Genomic DNA, 23,122 nt, shown 5'->3' with positions numbered 1-23,122 from the left:
TCAGGCTGCTTGTTTCAAAAAGGCAGAGCCAGGCCCTGACACACCACTGCAAGACCCGAGAACCCCTCCAAGTGGCCAGCCTCTGTCCACACCCTCACATGCCAACAAACATGAGGTTCAAAGACTCCCATGTAAAGCACTGGTCTGCTGGCAGTCTGAAATGCTTCTCGTAGGTACCAGAGTCCTCAGGCTCACCTCTGAGCGCAGGAGGCCACAGATGTCAGAGTCCAACTATTTCCCCCCACAACAAATGAAGAGCTGGGTATGGTGGTGCAGGTCTTTAGTCCCAGCACTCAAGGCTGGGGTAGGAGGATCACTGGGAGTTCAAGGCCAGCCTGGACTACAGAGTGAGTGCCAGGTCAGGTCAACCTGGGATACAGTGAGACCCTACCTTGAGAAAAAAAAAAAAGGCCAAGTGGCTCAGCTTTAAGTGAGGATAAACTGGACAGGATGGACATAGGGAATGGAGATTCCAGGAGAGGAAACAAAAAGGATGGAGAACCAGCAGGGCCAGATCTGAGCTTCAAGAAAGAACCCAGTGGCCCCACTGCCCACAGGCTAAGGGTGCTCCACTGGCCATGGATAAGAGATTCATGATGTGAAGCAAAAGGCAACTCTTCACCTCCCCCAGGGCTGGAGCTGCCTGAAGACCATTCTTTTTCTTTTTCTTTTCTTTTTTTTTTGGTTTTTTGAGGTAGAACCTTGCTCTTGCCCAGGCTGACAAAGAATTCACTATGTAGTCTCGGGGTAGCCTTGAACTCACTATGTAGTCTCAGGGTGGCCTCAAACTCACTGCAATGCTCCTGCCTCAGCCTCCCAAGCTCTGGGATTAAAGGTGTGCACCACACCACGCCCAGTCCCTGAAGACCACTCTTACACTGTAAAGCCTTGCTCAGCATCCCTCCAGCTGGACAACCTCCACGAGCTCCGACCGGAAAGCAGCGCCTCTCTGTCCTAATCCTGTTTTGATTAATGTCCCATCACCCAAAATAACTAGTGAGCCAACTGCATACCTATGGAAGTACGCTGTCCGGCCCTGTCATTTTTTTCCCCTTCACAGGTGTCACTGTACTGTCCAGATGATAGTAAGCAGTCACGGTCACTAGAGGCCCGTCCCATCTCTGGCTCCACCACCTGCAGTCACTCAGGCCAACCACAGGCAGACAGAGGCCAGCACCCTTAGCCCGAAAAAGCCTAAAGTCCATGGCAAAAAAGGGTCTTTAACTTATTTTCAGTACATTTTTGGCACAAGAATTTTTTGTTGTTGTTGTTTGTTTGTTTTCAAAGTAAAGTCTCACTGTAGCTCAGGCGGACCTGTAACTTACTCTGTAGTTCCAGGCTGGCCTTGAACTCACAGCAGTCCTTCTACCTCTGCCTCCCCAATGCTAGGATTAAAGACATGCACCACCACAACCAGCTCTGAGGAATGTCTTAGACATGTAGAGATGTCGAAAACTATTACAGTGAAAGCCCGTGTACCTTCTACTTGGACTCAGTGATTAACATTTTCCATTCTGTGCCAATGTGTAGCACATGCATACATGTAAGTACATACACATACTCATGTAATACATGTATAACTGGCCCCCTGTATCCACAAGTTCCACATCTGCAGGTTTGACAGAGGACTGGAAATATTCAGAAGAACACTGCATTGCTGGGCATGGTGGCACACAACATTAATCCTAGCACTCAGGAGGCAGAGGTAGGAGGATTAATGTGCTGAGCTAGAGTGAGACTCTACCTCAGAAAACAAAACAAAAACAAACAAACAAAAAAACATTGCAGAGTTGGAGAGATGGCTTAGCTATTAAGGCATTTGCCTGCAAAGCCTAAGGACCCCGATCCAATTCCCCAGTACCCACATAAGACAGATGTACAAGGGGGTGCATGTGTCTGGAGTGAGTTTGTAGTAGCTAGAGGCCCTGGCATGCCCATTCTCTCTTTCTAATAAAGAAAGAAAGAATAAACATTTTAAAAAATTGCATCATACTGAACTGTATGTACATATTTCTTTTTCTTGTCATTACTCCCTAAATAATATTGTATAACCACAATTTCCATAGCAGTTACATTGCATCAAGTATCATAAGTAATCTAGAGATGATTTAAAGTATACAAGAAGAGGCTAGAGAGATGGCTCAGAGGTTAAGGCACTTGCCTGCAAAGCCTAACAGCCCCAGTTTGATCACCCAGTACCCACATAAAGCCAGATGCACAAAGTGGAAAATACATCTGGAGTTCATTTGCAGTGGCTAGAAGCCCTGGAGTGCCCATTCTGTCTCTCTTCTCTTTATCTCTCTGTGATTGCCAATAAACAAAATATTTTAAAGTATATGAGAAGAGCTGGCACTGGATGTGGTGGCATATGCCTTTAACCCCAGCATTTGGGAGGCCAAGGTAGGAGGATCATTGTGAGCTCAAGGCCAGCCTAGGACTAAAGAGTAAGTCCCAGGTCAGCCTGGGATAAAGTGAGATCTTGCCTCCAAAAAACAAAGCAAAACAAAAAAGAGCTGGGGACGTGGCTCAGTTGGAAGAGTGCTGGCCTAGCACACATGAAACCCTGGGTTTGATGGCCCCCAGCACCACATAAAGAAGTGGCGGTGCATGCTTGTAATCCCAGCACCCAGGAGGTAAAGGCAAGATCAGCTACATAGCAAGTTTGAGGCCAGCCTGAGACCCTCTCTCTGCCTACTCCCCTCAAAAAAAAAAAAAAAAAAAAAAGGCAGGGGTGAGGGAGGGTGTATATATGGGACTTGAGTATCCAGGATTTTGGTAATTAGGGAAGTCCTGGAACCAATCCCCTGCAGAAATCAAAAAATTATTTGGGGGCTGGAGGGATGGCTTAGTGGTTAAGGTATTTGTATGCAAAGCCAAAGAACCCCAGTTCGATTCCCCAGCACCCATGTTAGCCAGATGCACAAGAGGACACACACGTCTGTAGTTCGTCTGCAGTGGCTAGAGGCCCTTTCTCTCTTTCTCTCTCTGTCCCTCCCTCCCTCTTTCTCTGTTAAATAAATAAGTAAATAAAAAGAAATATTTTTTAAAAAAAGAAATGATATTATATGTGTGTATGTCCATGTTTTTTTAACTTTATCATTTGAAGCTAAATTGCAGACATCATGACACTACACTCCCAAATACTTTCACATGCACCTAACAATAACAATATTCTCCCATGAAACCACACTACCACAACCATACAAAAAATAAGTATTAAAAGACCATCTTTAAGGGAAGACTTGGCCCACTGGGGCTCTGTTAAGCCTCGCCAACCACACACTCTGCTTGCCACTGGCCCAGTGTCCAAAGTCTCCCTAGAGAGGCCAGCCCTGGGCCCCACTGGTTAGGCAGTCAGTCAGCTGGAAGACTTATCGGGATGTGAACGTATGCTGAGGCCAGATGTGAGGCAGTGGATGAGGGCAGAGCTCTGCGACGAGACAAACCCTGACCTCTCGTTTTAATAAGTTGCTTAGTCAACAATTCTGAGCTTGCTAATTCTTTCTCTGTCTCTCCTTCCCACAGGACACCCTCCATGCTCCTTCCTGACATGTTCAACAGCTTCCCTGCTGGATATGGGATACTCCCAATGTCGGGAAGTGCATACACTTCTTGAACAAAGGCAAGGAAGAGTGTGAGGGGCGGGAAGGCTTCTAGGTCCCTGCCGAAAGTGATAGGAGGAGGGTCTTGGAGGAGGCTTCCTGCTTCTGCAGACAGCTGTGTACTGCAAGCCCACAGCTCTGTGTCAAGGGTAACAGGCACACTGGACAGAGGGCTGGAGAGAGCAAACAGGGTACTCAACTGACCAGCTGATGGGCAGACACTGCCACAAAGAGCCCTTCATCCCATCCTAACAGTCTCTGTGGTGGTTTGAGTGTGAAACGTCCCCCCACAGCCTCACTCAGTCCCTGGCTGGTGGAGCCTTTGGGAAGTGGAGCCTTGCTGGCGGAGTGTTCACTGGAGGAAGGCCTTGAAGTTTATTAGTCCAGCCCACTGGGTGCTCAGAGCTCACGAACTCTTGCTGCCACTCACAAGCTGATGTGACGCCCAGTCTCTGCTCTGCCATGCTTTCCCCACCATGATGAAATCTGCCCTCGAGACTGTAAGCCAGAATAAACCCTTCCCTTCCAGCAGCTGCTTTGATGGGGTGCTCTGTCCCAGCAATAAGAAGGCAACCGTGGCCGGGTGTGCTGACACACACCTTTAATACCAGCACTTGGAAGGCAGAAGAAGGAGGATCACTGTGAACTCAAGGCCACCCTGAGACTACCCAGTGAAGCCGGGCTAGAGTGAAACTCTACCTCGAAAACACCTTAAAAAAAAAAAAAAAAAGAATAAGAAGGTAACTGCAGTAACAGTCCCCCAGGAACATCAAAAGAAAGGAAGGTGGAAGACTGAATAGAAGATGAAGAGCATGGGGAAGGGACAGGATTGGGGGGGGGGTGCCTGGTGGCAAAGGATTCTATTCCCAGCTCATCTAGATGGTGAAGCAGGAGATGCACAACTTCAAGGGCAGCTCCACTCCACGCTGATCAGAAAAGGCACCTGCTTGAGATTCCAACACACCAGGCTCTGTTTCCTCACAAAGCACCCCACCAAGAGGGCACCTCCACTGCACAGATAACCTCTGCCCTGTCCCAGGCCTAACACACAGGCACCACAGACAGGCCAACTCCAGGTCCAGCCTTTCCATGGAAACTGGGAGGTTCCCATAGCCCGGAATGCCCCAGGCGATTCCCCTACTCCACCCCCTCAGCACTACCCCCTAGGACAATGAGGCACTGTTTTCCAAAGGGTCAAGACTGCTGAGAGGCTGAAAGAAGATTCCAGCAGAAACTGGGCATTGCCAACAGCTGGCTGTGCCCCCCGCTAATGAATAAGATGACACTACCAAGAGTTGAACAGGTCTGTCCCACCCTTTGCCATACAAGCCACTTCCTGGGGATACCCGTGCCCCAACCCAGACCAGAGCAGAAATTTTAAAAGGAACTATCAATTACTTGGCAGGCCTCAGGGCTCCTCTACGGTTCGTCACCAGCACCTACTGCCTTATGATTAAGAATTAAGACAAGCAGGTCCAGAATTGGACAGGTCTGGGTTCAAACCCCAGCTCCACCACGGAATTTCCCTCAGCTGTTTCCACATCTGTGAATCAGACACTTAAAATAATAATAAGAAGAAGAAGGATGCATCTCCCTCTTGGATGGATGCAGTAATATTCACAAAGTGTGGATCACAGTGCCTGCTGTCTCCCATGGAACACACCTGATCACTGTTAGGCCACAGTGTGGTGAAGGTCTCCCCAAACACATCAGGCGTGTGAACAAGGGGAGAAGGAGAAGCAGGAGCAGAGCGCGTAATCAGAGTGTTGTGGGAACTCTGTCCAGGAAACTCCGGCCAGAACCCGAACTGAGCGAGCTCCGGGCCAAACCAGCATCTAAACACTAATGAGAAAAGCCACCAAGCAGCCACCCGGCAGCTCAAAGCGGAGAGAACACACAGCAAAGGGCAGGACACACTGTGTTTATGTTTTTCTGTCCAAAGAGCTATAAATTTGTAACTTATTAAACAGCACATGGTGATTCTGTCACTGGCCACTATGGGGAGGGACAAGAGTGCTTCTTTTTTATGAAAAAAGACAAAAAAACAAACTCATCTTGGAGTCTATGCTCCTGGTGGCCCTGCCACAGGAGAACACCTTACACAACCCCCCGCCCCACGTTAAGGACCAGAATGCGCACAGCTTGGAGTGTTCTCAGGAGACTAATAAAAACAAGAGGGCTGCCCTTGGTGTCCACCCAAACTTAAGAAAACAGCTGACGGGGCCGTGCGCTGGGCAGCCATCTAGACAGCTGACTGCTTGGGCTCAGAGGCAAATTCCTCCTTCCCTCCCGCACACCCACTCCGTCCCACCCCAGTCTCCGGTCAGCCAGGCGTGGCTGGCCCCCTGGGAGCTCAGGCCAAGCAACTGGAGAGAACCTACAGAAGGGCGCAGAAGTCACAGGTGGCAGCCATCATCGGCTGCCACCGCTCCAGGCGCCTGCTCGCGCCCATCCCAGGAAGAAATGCCCTCAGTGAACAAGAGCTACACAGAGACCAGGCGCCCAGAGTCGGTTTTGTTTCTGGGCTGGGCAGCCTCGGAAGGTGTGACTGGGCCTCTCTTGGTCTCCGTTATTTTCTCGAGGTGTAAAAAGGAGGCAGCGCTGATGGCCGTGACCTCGGAGGGAGAGATCGGACACAAAGACTGTTGTGAGGCTGGGGGCAAATCCGGGCATGGGGAAGTAAACCCCATACACAGCACAGTTCAATTCCTACAGCCTCCTCTCTGCCAGGACACTCTCCCTCCTTTCAAAGACAGCTCAGTTTCCTGGCCCTAAATGGAAGACCGACCGTCAGAAGACAAGCATTCCGGACTCTGGGAACTCTACAAAGGCGTCCTCAGTCCTTCAAACAGCCCAGGGACTGTCCAGAGGCAAGAGTCCTCACCAGGAAGCTAGACACTGTAACTGCTCCCTTGTCCCACTGGGGACCCACTGAGACTTTCAGATCCTGATTCACAGCACATCCCCCAAGCCTCCTTTCAGCTTAGTTATTTTTATGTGAAAAAAAAAAAAAAATACCTGCCTGAGAGCCCTGCCAACCTGGAGTGCATTGTAAACATCGGTGCCAAGCCTGACCCAAAGGCAAAACTATGCTTGGCAGCCACTGTACTGTGCAAAACAAACAGGAAGGACCCCTTACACCACCTCCAGCTCCAGGATGTCTCGGGGGCCCCCTGATCCCACAAGGAAAGTGTGGGAAGCTGTGGAGTCCAGTGCCTACAAACAACCCATCTTAACATAGACCCTGCACTACTTGGGCCCCTCAGTCCCGTCTAGTGAATATGCTCCTCAGAGCCAGGGACACAGGAGGCACCAGTGGTCACACAAGCCATGCCCAGTCCCCAGAAGGAAGACAAGGCTCCTACAGAGAAGAAACCCACCTCCCCTTCAGCTCCCAGCTGAGAGGGACCAAGGGGAGGGAGACAGGGGGATCCTTCATGCTGAGATTCCCAGAGCTCAGTGCGTTCCTATACAGTACACTTCCAGGAGACATTTTCTTTCCCTTGTCCCAATACCAGAGCAAGCGTGGACTGAAAAAAAGAACGAAAGAAAAAAAAAAAAAAAAGAGTAGCCTCAGGGCTCCAATAACATGAAGACAGTAAAACTCTGTTCTGGGAATCCTGTCCTCACCTGTGCGGGTTCCAGCAGGGCCAGCGCTGGGGGCTGGGGGGGGCCTGCGCCAGCCAGGACATGTTCAGAGATAGCCATACCTTGTGGCATATTTCCCATTTCATTCCTCTGGCATGTCACCAGGGTCTGGGAATTGGGGGAGGGTCCAACTTGCCCTTCTAGGTTTAACTATGAAAGAAGGAATATCTGTGAATGAAGGACTGGTTCACACAAGGGAAATGGAGTGACTAGTCCTTGAAACAGTGTGACCAGAACTTGAACTTGAAGTGGATGGAGAGCGGAGAGTGGGGGAGAAGGGAGGTTATGGGGTAGACTGGGAAACTTGTCACTGAAATGGGGGGGGTGTGGTCCTCTCACTAACTTGTGAAATGAAAAGAGGGGCTAGATCCCTGAAGGTGGGGGGGCTGGCAGTCTGCTATGCAGGGGGCTGCCTGGAAAGAATAAGAAGGGGTTCCTGGAAATGAGGGTCCAGCCCATGGGACTGACTCACTAGCTGCTCCCCAAGTGGGGCAGACAGTAGATCTGTGAGGTGGGGGTGGGGAACAGTCTGGGAAGTGAGGGTCCCATAGCTGGGGGATGGTGGTCTGGTCTAAGGAGCGGTAGGAGTTGGGTCCGTGGGGATGAGCTGATCTGGAAACTCGGTGTGGGAGATGGGGTGAATCGATGAGGTCGTGAGCGAGGGAGGAGGGGTCCCCGGAGATGGGACAGTCCCCACAACCCGGGCGGGCACGGTCCAGGACTCAGGCCCAGTGAGCGGATGAGCGGCCCGCACAGCTCCGGAGCCTCAGGGATCGGAACCCCGGGGCCCAGCCGCCCCGGAATGGGAATGGCTCGGCCCCAGCCGCTCGCTCGCTCCCGCCGGGCCCCGGAGGCGCGCGTGGCCCCGCCGCTGCCTCCTCCTTGCCTCCTCCGGGTTCACTCACCGAGGTCGTCCATGGCGAGGCCGTGGGTGCTGGGGGATTCGGCTCGGCGCCGTGCTCGCTGCCCGTCCCGGGGCTGCTTCCTCTCACCGGTCCCGCAACTTTCCCGCTACCAGCCTGGGTCCGGAACGGAACGCGACGCCGCCGCCGCCGCAGCCGCCGCCGCCACCGCCGCCGCGCGCGCTCCCGCGCCCGTGCCCGCTTCGCCCCGCCCCCTGGCGCGCCCGCGGCGGGGTGGCCCCGCCCCTTGGCGCGCGCTAGCCCCGCCCCCGCCGCCCGCCTGCAGCTTCGCAGTCGGGAGCAGACGCTGGGCGTGGTGGTGGCGCCCCCTCGTGGCTGAGCGGGCCGGGGAGGCTCCCAGGACACGGACAAGACACCATGTGTCTTGGTCCCTCTCCATGTCTATCTAATGTGGCTGTGCATTCCCGTCCATGCTTCAGCCACTCGGTTATCACACGCCTGCCACCTTTCCACCTGTTTTGTCGCCCAGGAGGTTACCTCCCAGGAGGATTAAATCAAGGCCTGGAGCCTTTGGAAGACATTACCTGGGGTCACCTACTTGTATTAATGGCAGTGTGAGTCACAGTCTAGTCTTTGGGGCTCAGACCCAGTTGGGGTTTTTTTTTTGTTTGTTTGTTTTTCATGGTTTTTCGAAGTAGGGTCTCACTCTGGCCCATGCTGACCTGGAAATCACTATGTAGTCCCAGAGTGGCCTCAAACTCATGGATTACCTTCTACTTCAGATCTTTTTCTTTCTTTTTTAAAAATTTTTTTTCTCAATTTTTATTAACATTCCATGATTATAAAAAATATCCTATGGATGTGCTAGTTAAACCAGATGACAGCATGATGACCCATCTGTGTAAATGTGGCTTTAGTGTGGCTTGCTTGTTTCATTATTTTGGGCTTGTTTTGTTTGTTTGTTTGTTTTTGCTAGAATAATGGTAATTACTTTTCATTTTTCCCCCAAAAACCTTTTAAAAAGTGAAATATGGGAAGAGCTTTAAAGACATTTACCAACTATTTTTCTTCGCTTACCTATTTTTGTGTTTGAGCTTATTAAGCCTCACTCAATAAAAAGGAATTTTAGAAATTGATGGTTTTTAAGAATATACAAACTTTCCAATCCAATTATTTTAATCAGTTTTTGGGTAAGCCTTGCTTTTTACAAAATTGCCTCTGATTTGGTTCTGTGCACTCTTAACCTTTAATTTATTGATGCTGTATTGTCATTTGTCTCTAAGATAAGGATCATATAGTATTACCCATCTAGGTGGTAATGTGATTATGTGGCACCTTGGCTTTAGGTTTTAATTCGCACGAACACCTTTTGGCATGCTTAACTTTCTGGTAACACCCTCACCTGCATTGGTTTTGTTTTGGGGGGTTTTGTTGTTTGTTTTTAAACCCACAGTACACAAAAATCCTTTATTGACAAGCCTTGGAAAGCTGACACTCTTTCTCCTCTCTGTATCTGAACAGTGTATTTATATGAATGCTGGTCAGTGGGACATTTTGTCAACTTTGAGTATTGGGTGCTTCACTGTCTAATAATTGCTGTGTGAATGTTGTATACAATTGTAAGGCTCTGTCACTAAAGATTTTTATTCTGAGTTCATAATCAAAGGTCATGATATTGTATAGACATGCTTTGTAGTGAAGTATAGTAGCAATAATTTCTGTACCATGAACAAAAGTTTGTTGCAGCATTTCTTTTCCGGATCTCTTTTCTTTCTTTTTAAGTGTTAGCATTAACAAATGGCAAGGAGTAGAAAAGTCTACAAAGATTTTAGGAGAACTTACAGAACACAGATTTGTGATTCTTTGGATGTGACACTATTGGATGTTATTCTAAAATCGTTTATTGAGCATTGTCAAATTTGTAAGCTTCATAGGGATGGACATAATATTTATAATGCCCTTCTGTGTGCTACCATAGATGTGAACCTTAATATTGTCTTTGAAAATGTTAAACTGAGAATTCTGTTAACATTTTATGGATTGATGCATTGTATTACTGCAAGAAATACTTGATTTTCAGCACAGTGCAAAAGTTCTTTAAAAATGCATATGTCTTTTTTTCTAATTCCATTTTGTTTTAAAGCACATTTTAAATGTAGTTTTCTCATTTAGTAAAAGTTGTCTAATTGAAAAAAAAAAAAAATCCTATGGTAAGACCCTCCCTCCCCCCACTTTCCTCTTTGAAATTCCGTTCTCCATCATATCCCCTCCCCATCTTAATCAGTCTCTCTTTTATTTTGATGTCATGATCTTTTCCTCCTATTATGATGGTCTTGTTTAGGTAGTGTTAGGCACTATGAGGTCATGGATATCCAGGCCATTTTATGTCTGGAGGGAGCACGTTGTAAGGAGTGCTACCCTTCCTTTGGCTCTTACATTCTTTCCACCACCTCTTCCACATTAGACCCTGAGCCTTGGAAGGTGTGATTGAGATGTTACTCAGTACTCCAGTCACTTCTTTCCAGCACTATGATACCTTCTGAGTCATCCCAAGGTCACTCCCATTTGAAAAGAAAAGATTCTCTACCCAAAGTGAGAGTAGCATTAATATAAGGGTATAAATATTAAGAGAAGTGCTTACTGGGCAGTTAGATAAGCACGGTATATAGATTTATCCAGACATCAACAGATGTTACACCCCTAGGACTCATGACTACCCCTGTTTTAAGTTTTCATTATCAGGGATGTATTCCCTCCCATGAAGCAGGACTCCAGTCCAATTGGAAGGCAGTTGGTTTCCACCATGACAGATGTGCCATTATTGCACCCATTAGCTCATTTGGGCTGGCTGGCCAATTATAAGGCTTGCAGTGTCCACTGTTGAGTATCTTCACTGGTGGTATCTCTTTCTCCCATTGAACTACGTGTAGAATGGCTTCTTCCAGCTTTCTGTCAGCTGGTCTACATGGAGGAGGTTCTCAGCTCAGTTCCAGCAGGATTTCTCAGTGGCCTTGCAGCCCAAGTATGTGGAGTCTTCAGCAATAGGGTCTTACCATCTATTCCTGGTGGAAAACCAAGGGCCTTGGCAATGGCCTATAATGTTTTGGGGCCATCAGGGACTTCCCTGGCCAACAACTCACTGGAGGTATCCCATCCCTGGCACTGAACAGATCTTTTTTTTAAAATTTATTTTTATTTATTTATTTGCAAGCAGAGAGAGATAGAGAGAGAAGGGACAATAGGCACCCCATGGCCTATAGCCACTGCAAATGAACTCCAGATGCATGTGCCACTTTGTGCACCTGGGTTACATGCGTTTGTGAGTTTGAGGCCAGCCTGAGACAACATAGTGAACTCTAGGTCAGGCTGGGCTAGAGTGAAACCCTACCTCAAAATTCATAATAATAATACAAGCCAGGAATAGTGAGGTACGCCTTTAATCCCAGCACTCAGGAGGTTGAAGTAGGAGGATCTCTGTGAGTCTGAGGTCACCAAGAGACTACATAGTGAGTTCCAGGTCAGCCTGGGCCAGAGCAACCCTAACTTGAAAAACAAAAACAAAGACAAAGGAACACATAAAATTAAAACTAATAATATGTAATTCAACATACCCTAAGTACAATGTCATCACTATAGGGCTGGAGGGATGGTTTAGTTGTTAAGACATTTGCCTGTAAAGCCAAAGGATCCTGGTTTGATTCCCCAGGGCCCACATAAGCCATATGCACAAGGGAACACATGCGTCTGGAGTTTGTTTGCAATGGCTGGAGGCCCTGGTACGCCCATTCGCTCTCCCCCTGTCTCTGCCTCTCTCTCTCTCTCTCTCTCTCTCTCTCTCTCTTTCCTTCTCTCAAATAAATAAGTAAATAATTTTAAAATAAAAAAAAATGTCATCACTATAAAAATATCCAAGAGAGCCGGACATGGTGGCACATGCCTTTAATCCCAGCACTAGGGAGGCAGAGGTAGGTGGATCACCACAAGTTCGAAGCCACCCTGAGACTACATAGTGAGTTCCAGGTCAGCCTGGACCAGTGTGAGACCCTACCTTGGTTTATCCAAGAGAAGACTACTGTAGATACTCTTGTGAAATCCAGCACATATGCTACAGTTGCAGCCTATCTGAATTAGACCAGCCTGTTTCCAGTGCACTGTAGCCACACATGTAGCTAATGGTTACCACCTTGCGCTGTAATTTTATTTATTTATTTATTTTTATTTTAGAGAGAGAGACAGACAGAAAGAGAGAGAATTGGTGCACCAGGGCCTCAGTCACTGAAATAGAACTCTAGATGCTTGCACCACCTAGTGGCCATGTGCCACCTTGCACTTACCTCGTCTTTGTTCATCTGGCTAACATGGGATCTGGAGAGTTGAACATGGGTCCTTAGGCTTCACAGGCAAGTGCTTTAACTGCCTAGCTGTTTCTCCAGCCATTGCACTGTAATTTTAAATGTCCACTGGTGTCACTATTTGGATATTTTGTTGTTTTGCTTATTTATTTGAGAAAGAAAAAGTCAGATAGAGGAGGGAGGGAGGGAATTACCATGGGATGTTGTTTGCAATTATGGAAGTTGTCAATTAAAAAAAATATCTAAAAAGAAAAGAAAAGTCAGATAGAGAGAGAATGGGTGCACCAGGCCCTGTCTCTAGTCACTGCAAATGAACTCTAGATACATGTGCCACCTTGTGCACCTGAGTTGCATGGGTCCTGGAGAATCAAAACTGAATCCTGTGGTTTTGCAGGCAAGCATCTTAACCTCTAAGACATCTCTCCAGCTCTTGCTTTGTTTTTCTGTTTTGTTTTGTTTTTGTTTTTGAGGTAGGGTCTTGCTCTAGCCCAGGCTGACCTAGAATTCACTATGGAGTCTCAGGGTGGCCTTGAACTCACAGTGATCCTCCTACCTTTGCCTCCTGAGTGCTGGGATTAAAGGCATGCACTACCACACCTGGCTCCTTGCTTTGTTTTTGGAATAGGGTTCATGTATCCTAAGATGGCCTCCAAGTTACGAATCTGAGGATAACATTGAACTTTTTTTTTTCTTAGAACCTAGAATTCACTATGTAGCCTCAGGGTGGCCTCAGACTCACGGTGATCCTCCTACCTCTGCCTCCCAAGTGCTGGGATTAAAGGTGTGCACCACCACGCCCGGCTGAATTTCTTACTTTTATTAACTTATTCATTTGCATGTGTGTATGTTCTCATACATGTGTGCATATCAGGGTTACTTGCCACTGTAAAGGAACACCAGACTCATGTCACTTTGTGCCTGGTTTACATGGTTGACTTGAGAACTGAACCCAGGCTAGAAGGCTTTGCAAACAAGTGCCGTTAAATGCTGAGACATCTTCCCAGTGTCAACATTGAACTTCTGATCGTCCTGCCTTGCTTGCAAGTGCTGGAATTATAGTTGTATATCATCAAGTCTGGCTCTATTTTGGGAATTTCAACCTAAAACCATGTCCCCAGAAAAAGCATTCTCTGACCTATGTTTAGATATTTTTAGCATCCTAGAAGCCCTCCTTATGATTATAGCTAAATAATTCTTTTTTTGGTATCTGTGTGTGTGTGTGTGTGTGTGTGTGTGTGTGTTTATGTGTGTCAGTGTGGGCAAATGTGTGTCACACCACTTGTGTGCAGGTCAAAGGGCAACTTCAAGGGTCCATCCCTTAACTTCTTTTATTTATTTGTTTATTTTATTTGAGAGAGAGACAAAGAGGACAAGAACGGGCGCACCAGGGTCTCCAGCCACTGCAAAGGAACTCCAGATGCATGTACCACCATGTGCATCTGGCTTACATGGCTCATGTGGAATCGAACCTGGGTCCTTTGGCTTTGCACACAAGCACCTTAACCACTAAGCCATTTCTCCAGCCTTCCCTCAGTAATTTTTATGTACTCACTCTGTGTCTTTCTCTCCTGCTAGACTCTAGACTGACTTACATCAGATAGGTGTGGAACACTTGTTCACAGTCCTTTCCCCAACCCAGGGGACAGGACATAGTAGGTGCTCAATAAAAACACACTTGAGAGCCAGGCGTGGTGGCACATGCCTTTAATCCCAGCACTCGGGAGGCAGCGATAGGAGGATTGCCAAGAGTTTGAGGCCACCCTGAGACTACATAGTGAATTCCAGGTCAGCTCTGGGCTAGAGCGAGACCCTACCTCAACAAAAAAGGGGGCGGAGGCTCCTCACCCCCACTCAGGAGGCTGAGGTAGGAGGAGTGATTGTGAGTTGGAAGACAGCCTGGGGTAACCGAGTGAGTTCCAGTCAGCCTGGGCTACAGCTAGTCTTGCAGGGGCGGGAGGTGACTCATTTATTAGCCTTGTGCTGACTTTATATTGGGAAGAAAGAAGAGGGTAAGAAAAACAACAATTTAGGAGAGTAAATTCCAGAGTTTAACAAATAAATGTGACAAATGCATGTACAAAAGCAATAGTTGCCAAGCATGGTGGTTGGGACTACAGAATGAGTTTCAAGACAGTCTGGGCTAGAATGAGACCTTACCTCAGAACTATACCCCCCCCCAAAAAAAAAAAGCTATGCTGGCTATGTAGCTCAGTTGGTAAAGTGCTTACCTAAGCCCTGGGTTTGATCCTTAGCACAACACAAACCAGGCATGGTGATGCACACACAGCAGGTATACACAAAAAGCAATGTAGGGGGGAAAAAAAGTCTCAAAAAGACAGAAAGCCTGGTGTAGTGACATACGCCTTTCATCTCACCTCTCAGGAGACGGAGGTAGGAGAGTTTGATGAGTTCCAGCTCAGCTTGGGACTACAGAGTAAAGTCCACGTCAGCCTAGGCTAGAGCAAGACACTACCTTGAAAAACAAGCAAACAAACAAAAACCCTCAAGGCCCTGTGTGGTGGTGCACACCTTTGATCCCAGCACTCAGGAGGCAAAGGTAAGAGGAGCGCTGTGAGTTCAAGACCACCCTGAGGCTACATAGTGGATTCCAGATCAGCCTGGACTAGAGTGAGATGACCCTACCTCGGGAAAAAAAAAAAAGGTGGGGGTTGGAGAGATGGCTTAGCGGTTAAGCACTTGCCTGTGAAGCCTAAGGACCCTGGTTCGAGGCTTGGTTCCTCAGGACCCATATTAGCCAGATGTACAAGAGGGCACATGCGTCTGAAGTTCGTTTGCAGTGGCTGAAGTCCCTGGTGCGCTCTCTCTGTCTCTTTCTGCCTTTCTCTCTGTGTCTGTTGCTCTCAAATAAATAAATAAATAAATGAACAAAATTAAAAAAAAAAAAAAACAGGGGAGAAAGTCTGGGCATACCAGGGCCTCCTGCCACTGCAAATGAACTTCAGACACCACACACTTGTGCCAGCATTTCCTTAACCAGTCCCCTGGTTAAATGTAATTATTTCAACGTTTTCACTATAATTAGCAATGCTGAGATGAACATCTTTGTAGCAAAATCTTTGAGCACATCCTTAATTATTTCCTGAAAAATCATCAATTCCTGCGGGTGGAAGGAAGTGCTGTGTCAGAAGCTGGGTGCCTGGGGCCTAGGGATAGAGTGCTTGCCTAGCTATACCTGAGAGTTCAGTTCCCAGCATGCACCCCAAGGAGCCTATGTAGCTCTTCCTTGGGTGAGGGGAGGTGAATTCTCAAAGGTGCTCCATCCTCAGTCTCCCCCATATTGCTGAAGGACCCCATGTATAATTGACCTGGCACAGGCAGCCCTGTCCCTCACCTGCAAAGCATACCCTGAATTGTCCCTTCATCTCTACACACCCTGTTTTTAAATTTTATTTTATTTTTATTTTCAAATTAGGGTCTCCCTCTAGCCCATTCATTATGTAGTCTCAGGCTAGCCTTGAGCTCATGGTGGTCCTCCTACCTCGGCCTCCTGGGTGCTGGGATTAAAGGTGTGCGTCACCATGCCTGGTTTAAAGTTATCTTTAAAAAAAAATTGGGGAGTGCTGGAGAGATGGCTTAGCGGTTAGGGCACTTGCCTACAAAGCCAAAGGACCCAGGTTCATTTCCCCAGGATCCACATAAGCCAGGTGCACAAGTGGCACATGCATCTGGAGGTCCTGGTGTGCCCATTCTTGTGCTCTCTCACTCTCTTTCTAACTCCTTCTCTTTCAAATAAATAAATAAAAATAAAAATATTAAAATTAGGGCTGGAGAGATGGCTTAGTGGTTAAACGCTTGCCTGTGAAGCCTCAGGACCCCAGTTCAAGGCTTGATTCTCCAGGACCCACATTAGCCAGATGCACAAGGGAGCACACGCATCTGGAGTTTGGTTTGCAGTGGCTAGAGGCCCTGGCGTGCCCATTCTCTCTTTATATCTGCCTCTTTCTCTCTCTCTCTGTCGCTCTCAAATAAGTAAAAATAAACAAAAAAGAATTTTTAAAAATATTAAAAAAAAAAAACAAAAAAACTCTGGGGGGACAGAGCTAGAGTGATGGTTCAGTGGTTAAAGGTACTTGCTGGCAAAACCTAACTTCCTGAGTTTGATTCCCCAGTACCCACGTAAAACCAGATACACAAGCCGGGCATGGTTGTGCACGCTTTTAATCCCAGCACTCGGGAGGCAGAAGTAGGAGTATCGCCATGAGTTTGAGACCACCCTGAGACTATAAAGTGAATTCCAGATCAGCCTGGGCTAGAGCAAGACCCTACCTTGAAAAGAGAGAAAGAGAGAGAAAGTATGGGCATACCAGGACCTCCTACCACTGCAAATAAACTTCAGACACATGCACCACTTTGTTCATCTGGCTTTACATTAGTACTGGGGAATTGAACTCAAGCAGTATGGCTTTGCAAGTAAAGGCCTTTAACCACCGAGCCATCCCTCCAGTCCAAGTTTTTGTTTGTTTTTTTGGGGGCGGTTTCCAAGGTATGTTCTCACTCTAGCCCAGGCTTACTTGGAATTCACTGAGTTTCAGGGTGGCCTCAAATTCATGGTGATCCTCCTACCTCTGCCTACCAAATTAAAGGCGTGCACTACCACGCCTGGCTTGACTGACTTTAAAAACAAAAACTTGGGACTGGAGAGGTTAAGGTGTTTGCCTGCAAAGCCAAAGGACTTTGATTCAATTCCCCAGGACCCACATAAGCCAGATGCGCAAGGTAGAGCATGCATCTGGAGTTTGTTTGCAGTGGTTGGAAGCCCTGGTGCACACATTCTGTCTCTCTGCCTCTTTCTCTCTCAAATAAATAAAATTAAAAATAAAAAAATACAAACTTGTGAAGAAAAAATTTTAAAAAACCCTTTTTATTGACAGCTATCATAAGTATAGACAATAAATTGTGAGAATTCCCACACACCACCTTTATGTCCCTCTCCCAGATCTCCCTCCATTGAATCCCTTCTTGTGTGTTTTATTTTTTTAAAGTCTTTTTAAAAATTTTTTTTGTTTATTTTATTATTTATTGAGAGCTGCAGACAGAGAGAGAAAGAGGCAGAGAGAGAGAATGAATGGGCATGCCAGGGCTTCCAGCCACTGCAAACGAACTCCAGATGTGTACGCCCCCTTGTGCATCTGGCTAACGTGGGTCCTGGGGAATTGAGTGTTGAACCGGTGTCCTTAAGCTTCACAGGCAAGCGCTTAACCACTATGCCATCTCTCCAGCCCGTGTATTTTATTTTTATTATTTATTTAACAGAGAAAGAGATAAAGACAGAATGTATGCACCAGGGCTTCCAACCACTGCAAACAAACTCCAGATGCATGTTCTACCTTGTGCTTCTGGCTAACGTGGGTCCTGGAGAATCTAACCTGGGTCCTTTGGCTTTGCAGGCAAACAAACCACTAAGCCATCCCCTCAGCCCTGAATCTCTTCTTCTTTCCATAATCTTTCTTCTATTTTGATATCATCATTTTCTCCTCCTTTTATTTATTTATTTATTTTTAATTTTTGAGGTTGGATCTCGCTGTAGCCCAGGCTGATTTGGAATCTACTGTCATCTCAGGGTGGCCTTGAATTCAAAGTGATGTCCTACCTCTCCCTCCAGAGTGCTGGAGCCCTTGGAGAGCGCCATCAAACCCTGCCTTTCCGTTCTCTTTTGAAGATCTTACGTCAGCCACTGTGAGGTCATAAATATTAAAGGCCACTTTGTGTCTGGAAGACAGCATTATAAGCACTCCTCCCCTTCCTTTGGCTCTTACATTCTTTCAGCCACCTCTTTCACAATGGACCTTAGGCCATATATACACATATAGCAAAAATCCATGGATAAGGTGTTTGCCTGTGAAGCTTAAAGACCTGAAATTCACCCTGTAGATTCAGGTAGGACTTAAACTCAAGCCAATCCTCCTACCTCTGCCTGCTGAGTGGTAGGATTAAAGACGTGTTCCACAGCATCTGACCTCTCTCTGTATGTGCCACTTTCTCTCCCTCTCTCAAATAAATAAAATATTTTAGCCTGAGCCGGGCGTGGTGGTGCACGCCTTTGATCCCAGCACTTGGGAGGCAGAGGTAGGAGGATCGCCATGAGTTCCAGGCCACCCTGAGGCTACAGAGTTAATTCCAGGTCAGCCTGGACCAGAGTGAGACCCTACCTCAAAAAACAAAACAAAACAAAAAAAATTTAGCCTGGTGTGGTTGGTGCATGTCTTTAATCCCAGCACTGGGAGGCAGAGGTAGGAGGATCATCATAAGTTCGAGGCCACCCTAAGACTACATAGTGAATTCCAGGACAGACTGGACTAGAATGAGACCCTACTTTGAAAAGACAAACAAAAAAAAGAAAAAAGAAAAAAGAAAAAAAAATATATATGTATTTGAGAGAGAGAAAGAGGTAGAGATTAAAACTCATGGCAATCCTCCTAACTCTGCCTCCTGAGTGCTGCGATTAAAGGTCTGCACCACCATGCCCAATTCTGGCTGCAGTTTTCTGTCAGACTGCGAAGGAAAGTCTGAGCAGCAGGTTCACAAGCTTTGGATTCTGTCTCCCATTGTTACAGGTGTGTTGGGATCACAGATGCATGTGCCACTTTGCGCCCTGCTTCACATGCAGAGGAACTAAACCTGGGCCAGCAATCTTTGCAAGCAAGCGCCTCTAACCACTGACCCAACTCCTTAGGACCCACTGGTGGTTTTATACCTTTTGTTTGTTTCCCTTGAGTTCATAACAATCCTCTTGCCTTAGCCTCATGAGTGCTGTGACGTGGCAGAGTCAGGTGGGAGCCCAGGACTGTGTTACAGGGGAAGCTGGAGGGCTGTATCACAATCCATGCAAGTTCAAGCCACCCCCCACACACACACACACACTGGCTTATATACATGTGCCTTGGAAGAGCCCTGGCTGCCTTTGAATTTGGGTCTATGTCACTGTTCTGTTTGTAGACTTCATGAGGGGCTGAAAATATGGCTCGGTGGGTAAAGACCTTGCAAAGCCTAATGGCCCCAGGGTTCCTTTCCCAGTAACCATGTTAAAGGCAGATGCACAAAATGGCTCATGCTTCTGGAAGTTCCTTTGCAGTGACAGGAGACTCTGGTGCACCCCAGCAGTTAAAGATGCTTGCTTGCAGCCTTATATTTGGCCAGCCAGGCCAAATGAGCCAACAGGTGCAATAGAGGCATGTCTGTTATGGGGGAAACCAACCACCCTCTAATTTGACTGGAGGCCCGCTCCATGGGAGGGAATACATCCCTGATACTGAAAACCTACAACGGGGGGGGGGGGTAGTCATGAGCCCTAGGGATGTAACGTCTGCTGGTGACTGGCTAAATGTATATACTATGGTCACCAAACTGCCCAGTAAGCACTTCACTTAATGTTCATACCCATATATTAATGCTACTCTCACTTTTGGTTAGAGAACCTTCTCTTTTCAAATGGCAGTGACCTTGGGATGACTCAGAAGGCACCATGGTGCTGAGAAGAAGTGACAGAGGAGTGCTCAGTACTAAAATATCTCAATCACACCTTCCAAGCTCAGGGTCCATTGTGGAACAGGTGGCAGAAAGAATGTAAGAGCCAAAGGAAGGGTAGGACTCCTTACAATGTGCTCCCTCCAGACACAGAATGGCCTGGATATCCATGACCTCACAGTGCCTGACACTACCTACACAAGACCATCATAATGCGAGGAAAAGATCATGACATCAAAATAAAGGAGAGACTGATTGAGTGGGGGACAGGATATGATGGAGAATGGAATTTCAAAGGGGAAAGTGGGGGGAGGGAGGGAATTACCATGGGATATTGTTTACAATTATGGAAGTTGTCAATAAAATAAAAATAAAAATAAAAATATGAGGCTGGAGAGATGGCTTAGCGGTTAAGTGCTTGCCTGTGAAGCCTAAGGACCCCGGTTCGAGGCTCGATTCCCCAGGACCCATGTTAGTCAGATGCACAAGGGGGCGCATGCGTCTGGAGTTCGTTTGCAGTGGCTGGAAGCCCTGGCGTGCCCATTCTCTCTCTCTCTCTCTGTCTGCCTCTTTCACTCTCGATCTCTCTCATATAAATAAATAAATAAATAAACAAAAAATTAAAAAATAAAAATATGTTTGCAGTTGGGCGTGGTAGTGCATGCCTTTAATTGCAGCACTCAGGAGGCAGAGATAGGAAGATCACCGTGAGTTTGAGACCACCCTGAGACTCTATAGTGAATTCCAGGTCAGCCTGGACTAGAGTAAGACCCTACCTAAAAAAAAAAAAAGAAAGAAAAAAAGATGCTTGCTTACAAAGCCTGGAAGCTTGGGTGCAGTTCCCCAGTACCCATGGAAAGACAGATGCACAAAGTGGCACATGTGTCTGGGGTTGGTTTGCAGTGGCATGAGCTCTTGTGTACCCATTCTCTTTCTCTCTCAAACAAATAAATAAACTTTTAAAATTAAAAATGAAAATCTGAAGTATCTTTCTTTTTTTTTTTTTTTTTTTTTTTTGGTTTTCCGAGGTAGGGTCTTTTTGCTTTGTTTTGAGGTAGGTTCTCATTCTGCCTCAGGCTGACCTGAAATGGCTCATCAGTTAAGGCAGTTGCCTGCAAAGCCTAACAACCCTGGTTCAATTCCCCAGTACCTACAAAAGGCCAGATGCACAAAGTGGCACATGTATCTGGATTTTGTTTGCAGCAGCTGGAGGCTCTGACATGCCCATTTTGTCTGTCTCTCTTCTCTCTCTCTGCTTGTAAATAAATAATATGTAGACAGAGAGGGGGAGAGGAAGAGGCTGAGGTAGGAGTTCCAGGTCAACCTGAGCTAGAGAGAGACTCTGCGTCAAAAAAAAAAAAGCAAATACAGCAGGGTGCGTGGCAAACGCCTTTAATCCCAGCAGAGGATCATGGTGAGTTCAAGGCCAGCCTGGGACTATAGAGTAAGTTCCAGGTGCAAGAGTGAGTCCCTATCTGGCAAAACCAAAAAAGATAAAAAGAAAGTTATGTGTATGTACATGCGTGTGTGTGTGTGTGATGTGTGCATGCCATGGCACAAATGCAGAGAGAGGTCAGAGGACAACTTCGAGGTGTCTGTGCCCCACCTTGAGACAGGGTCTCTTAGTGCAGCTTTCTGTAGAGAGAGCTAATGGGTGTCCAAGGGCCTCTTGCTGCTGCAAACTCCATGTACCACTTTGTGCTGCCTTTAGGTAGGCTTTGCAAGCAAGCTCCTTTAGCCACCTAGCAATCCCCCAACCTCTTTTCCTGTGATCTTATTTAATACCCACAAAGCCTCACCACCAGCAGGCCTCTGCCTTGAAGGCATATCGTGACCACCTGAGAAGCTTTAAAATATCTTTTATGCCCAGACCGAATCCCCAGACATTCTGATTTAATTGGTCTGGAATGTAGTCTGGGCGTCAGGATTTTTAACAATTTCCCCACATGATTTCTAGCTAGGGTGGGGGCCCAATGGCCTCTAGAGACTTTCTTTCTTTCTTTCTTTCTTTCTTTCTTTCTTTCTTTCTTTCTTTCTTTCTTTCTTTCTTTCTCTCTCTCTCTCTCTCTCAATCTCTTCAAGGCAGGGTCTCACTCTAGCCCAGGCTGACCTGTAATCCACTATGTAGTCTCAGGGTGGCCTCGAACTCACGGCTGATCCTCCTACCTCTGCCTCCCATGTGCTGGAGTTAAAGGTGTGCACCACCATGCCTGGCTCTTTTTTTTTTTTAACTAATATTTTAATTTATTTACTTGCAAGTAGAGGAAAAGAGATAGGGCCTCTAGCCTCTGCAAATGACTCCAGATGCATGAGTCACTTTGTATATCTGGCTTACATGGGTACTGGGGAATGGAACTCAAGTCATCAGGCTTTGCAGGCAAGTGTCTTAACTGCTGAGCCATCTCTTCTGCCTTCCCCCCTTCTTTTAAATTATTTTATTTGTTTATTTGAGAGTGAGAGAATGGGTGCACCAGGGCCTTCAGCCACTCAAATGAACTGGAGACAAATGCACCACCTTGTGCATCTGGCTTACATATGCCCTGGAGAATTGAACCTGGGTCCTTTGGCTTTGCAGCCAAGAGCCTTAATGGCTAAGCCCATCTCTCCAGCGCCCCCCCCATTTTGGGGGGAGTTTTGAGGTATGGTCTCGCTACAGTCCAGACTGACCTGGAATTCACTATGTAGTCTCAGGCTTCTTCTGTGCCCCTTCCCCCCCAGTGCTGGGATTAAAGTTGTGTGCCACCAAGCCCAGCTGGCGTGGGATATTTTTAGCCTGAAAGCTGGTGGTTCTTGCAAACATCCTTCAGTGACTTACACACTGAGCAGATAGATTGTTTGGGGACCAGTGTGCCCTTTCTGCGCTGAGATAGCCTTGGGGTCAGGCTTTTCCATCCTCCCCAGACCCAGTGGGTGCAGGTAAGCTCAGGAGTTGGCTTGAGAGGGCGGTGTGTTGGTTGGCTGCATGTGTCTGCAGGGGCCTAATGTTCCTCGGGACATTTCCCCACTCAATACAGGGAGAAAGGGTCCCTTTGGAATGAGCTCAAATTCCTATTCCCTCTGAGACAAGGATTACCTCATCCAGTCCAGCCCTTTCCCCCTGCTCCCAGCCTGGAAAGGAGCTGGAGGGCAAAAGAGCCCAGGATCTCGGCTGCGCAGCAGGGAGAGCACCTCC

General features: G+C 47.2%; 1 protein-coding gene across 3 annotated transcripts in view; it reads right to left on the bottom strand.

Annotated features, from left to right (window-relative positions):
* Window positions 1-8,306, bottom strand: part of Pxn (paxillin) — a 62,234-nt gene extending 53,928 nt beyond the window's left edge. Inside the window, exon 1 of one of the 3 annotated variants that reach the window (XM_045132252.1) lies at window positions 8,156-8,306. In XM_045132252.1, coding sequence (XP_044988187.1) covers window positions 8,156-8,168 — 13 coding nt within the window. In that variant the 5' untranslated portion in view covers window positions 8,169-8,306. The remainder of the gene's footprint in view (window positions 1-8,155) is intronic. The other 2 variants (XM_045132251.1, XM_045132250.1) reach the window with 2 other exon arrangements.
* Between the last annotated feature and the right edge of the window lie 14,816 nt (window positions 8,307-23,122).

This window comes from Jaculus jaculus, chromosome 13 (assembly GCF_020740685.1).
Source record: "Jaculus jaculus isolate mJacJac1 chromosome 13, mJacJac1.mat.Y.cur, whole genome shotgun sequence".
NCBI classification, from domain to species: domain Eukaryota; kingdom Metazoa; phylum Chordata; class Mammalia; order Rodentia; family Dipodidae; genus Jaculus; species Jaculus jaculus.
Note: the sequence above shows the minus strand (reverse complement) of the source record. Positions and strands in the feature narration are given on the sequence as shown.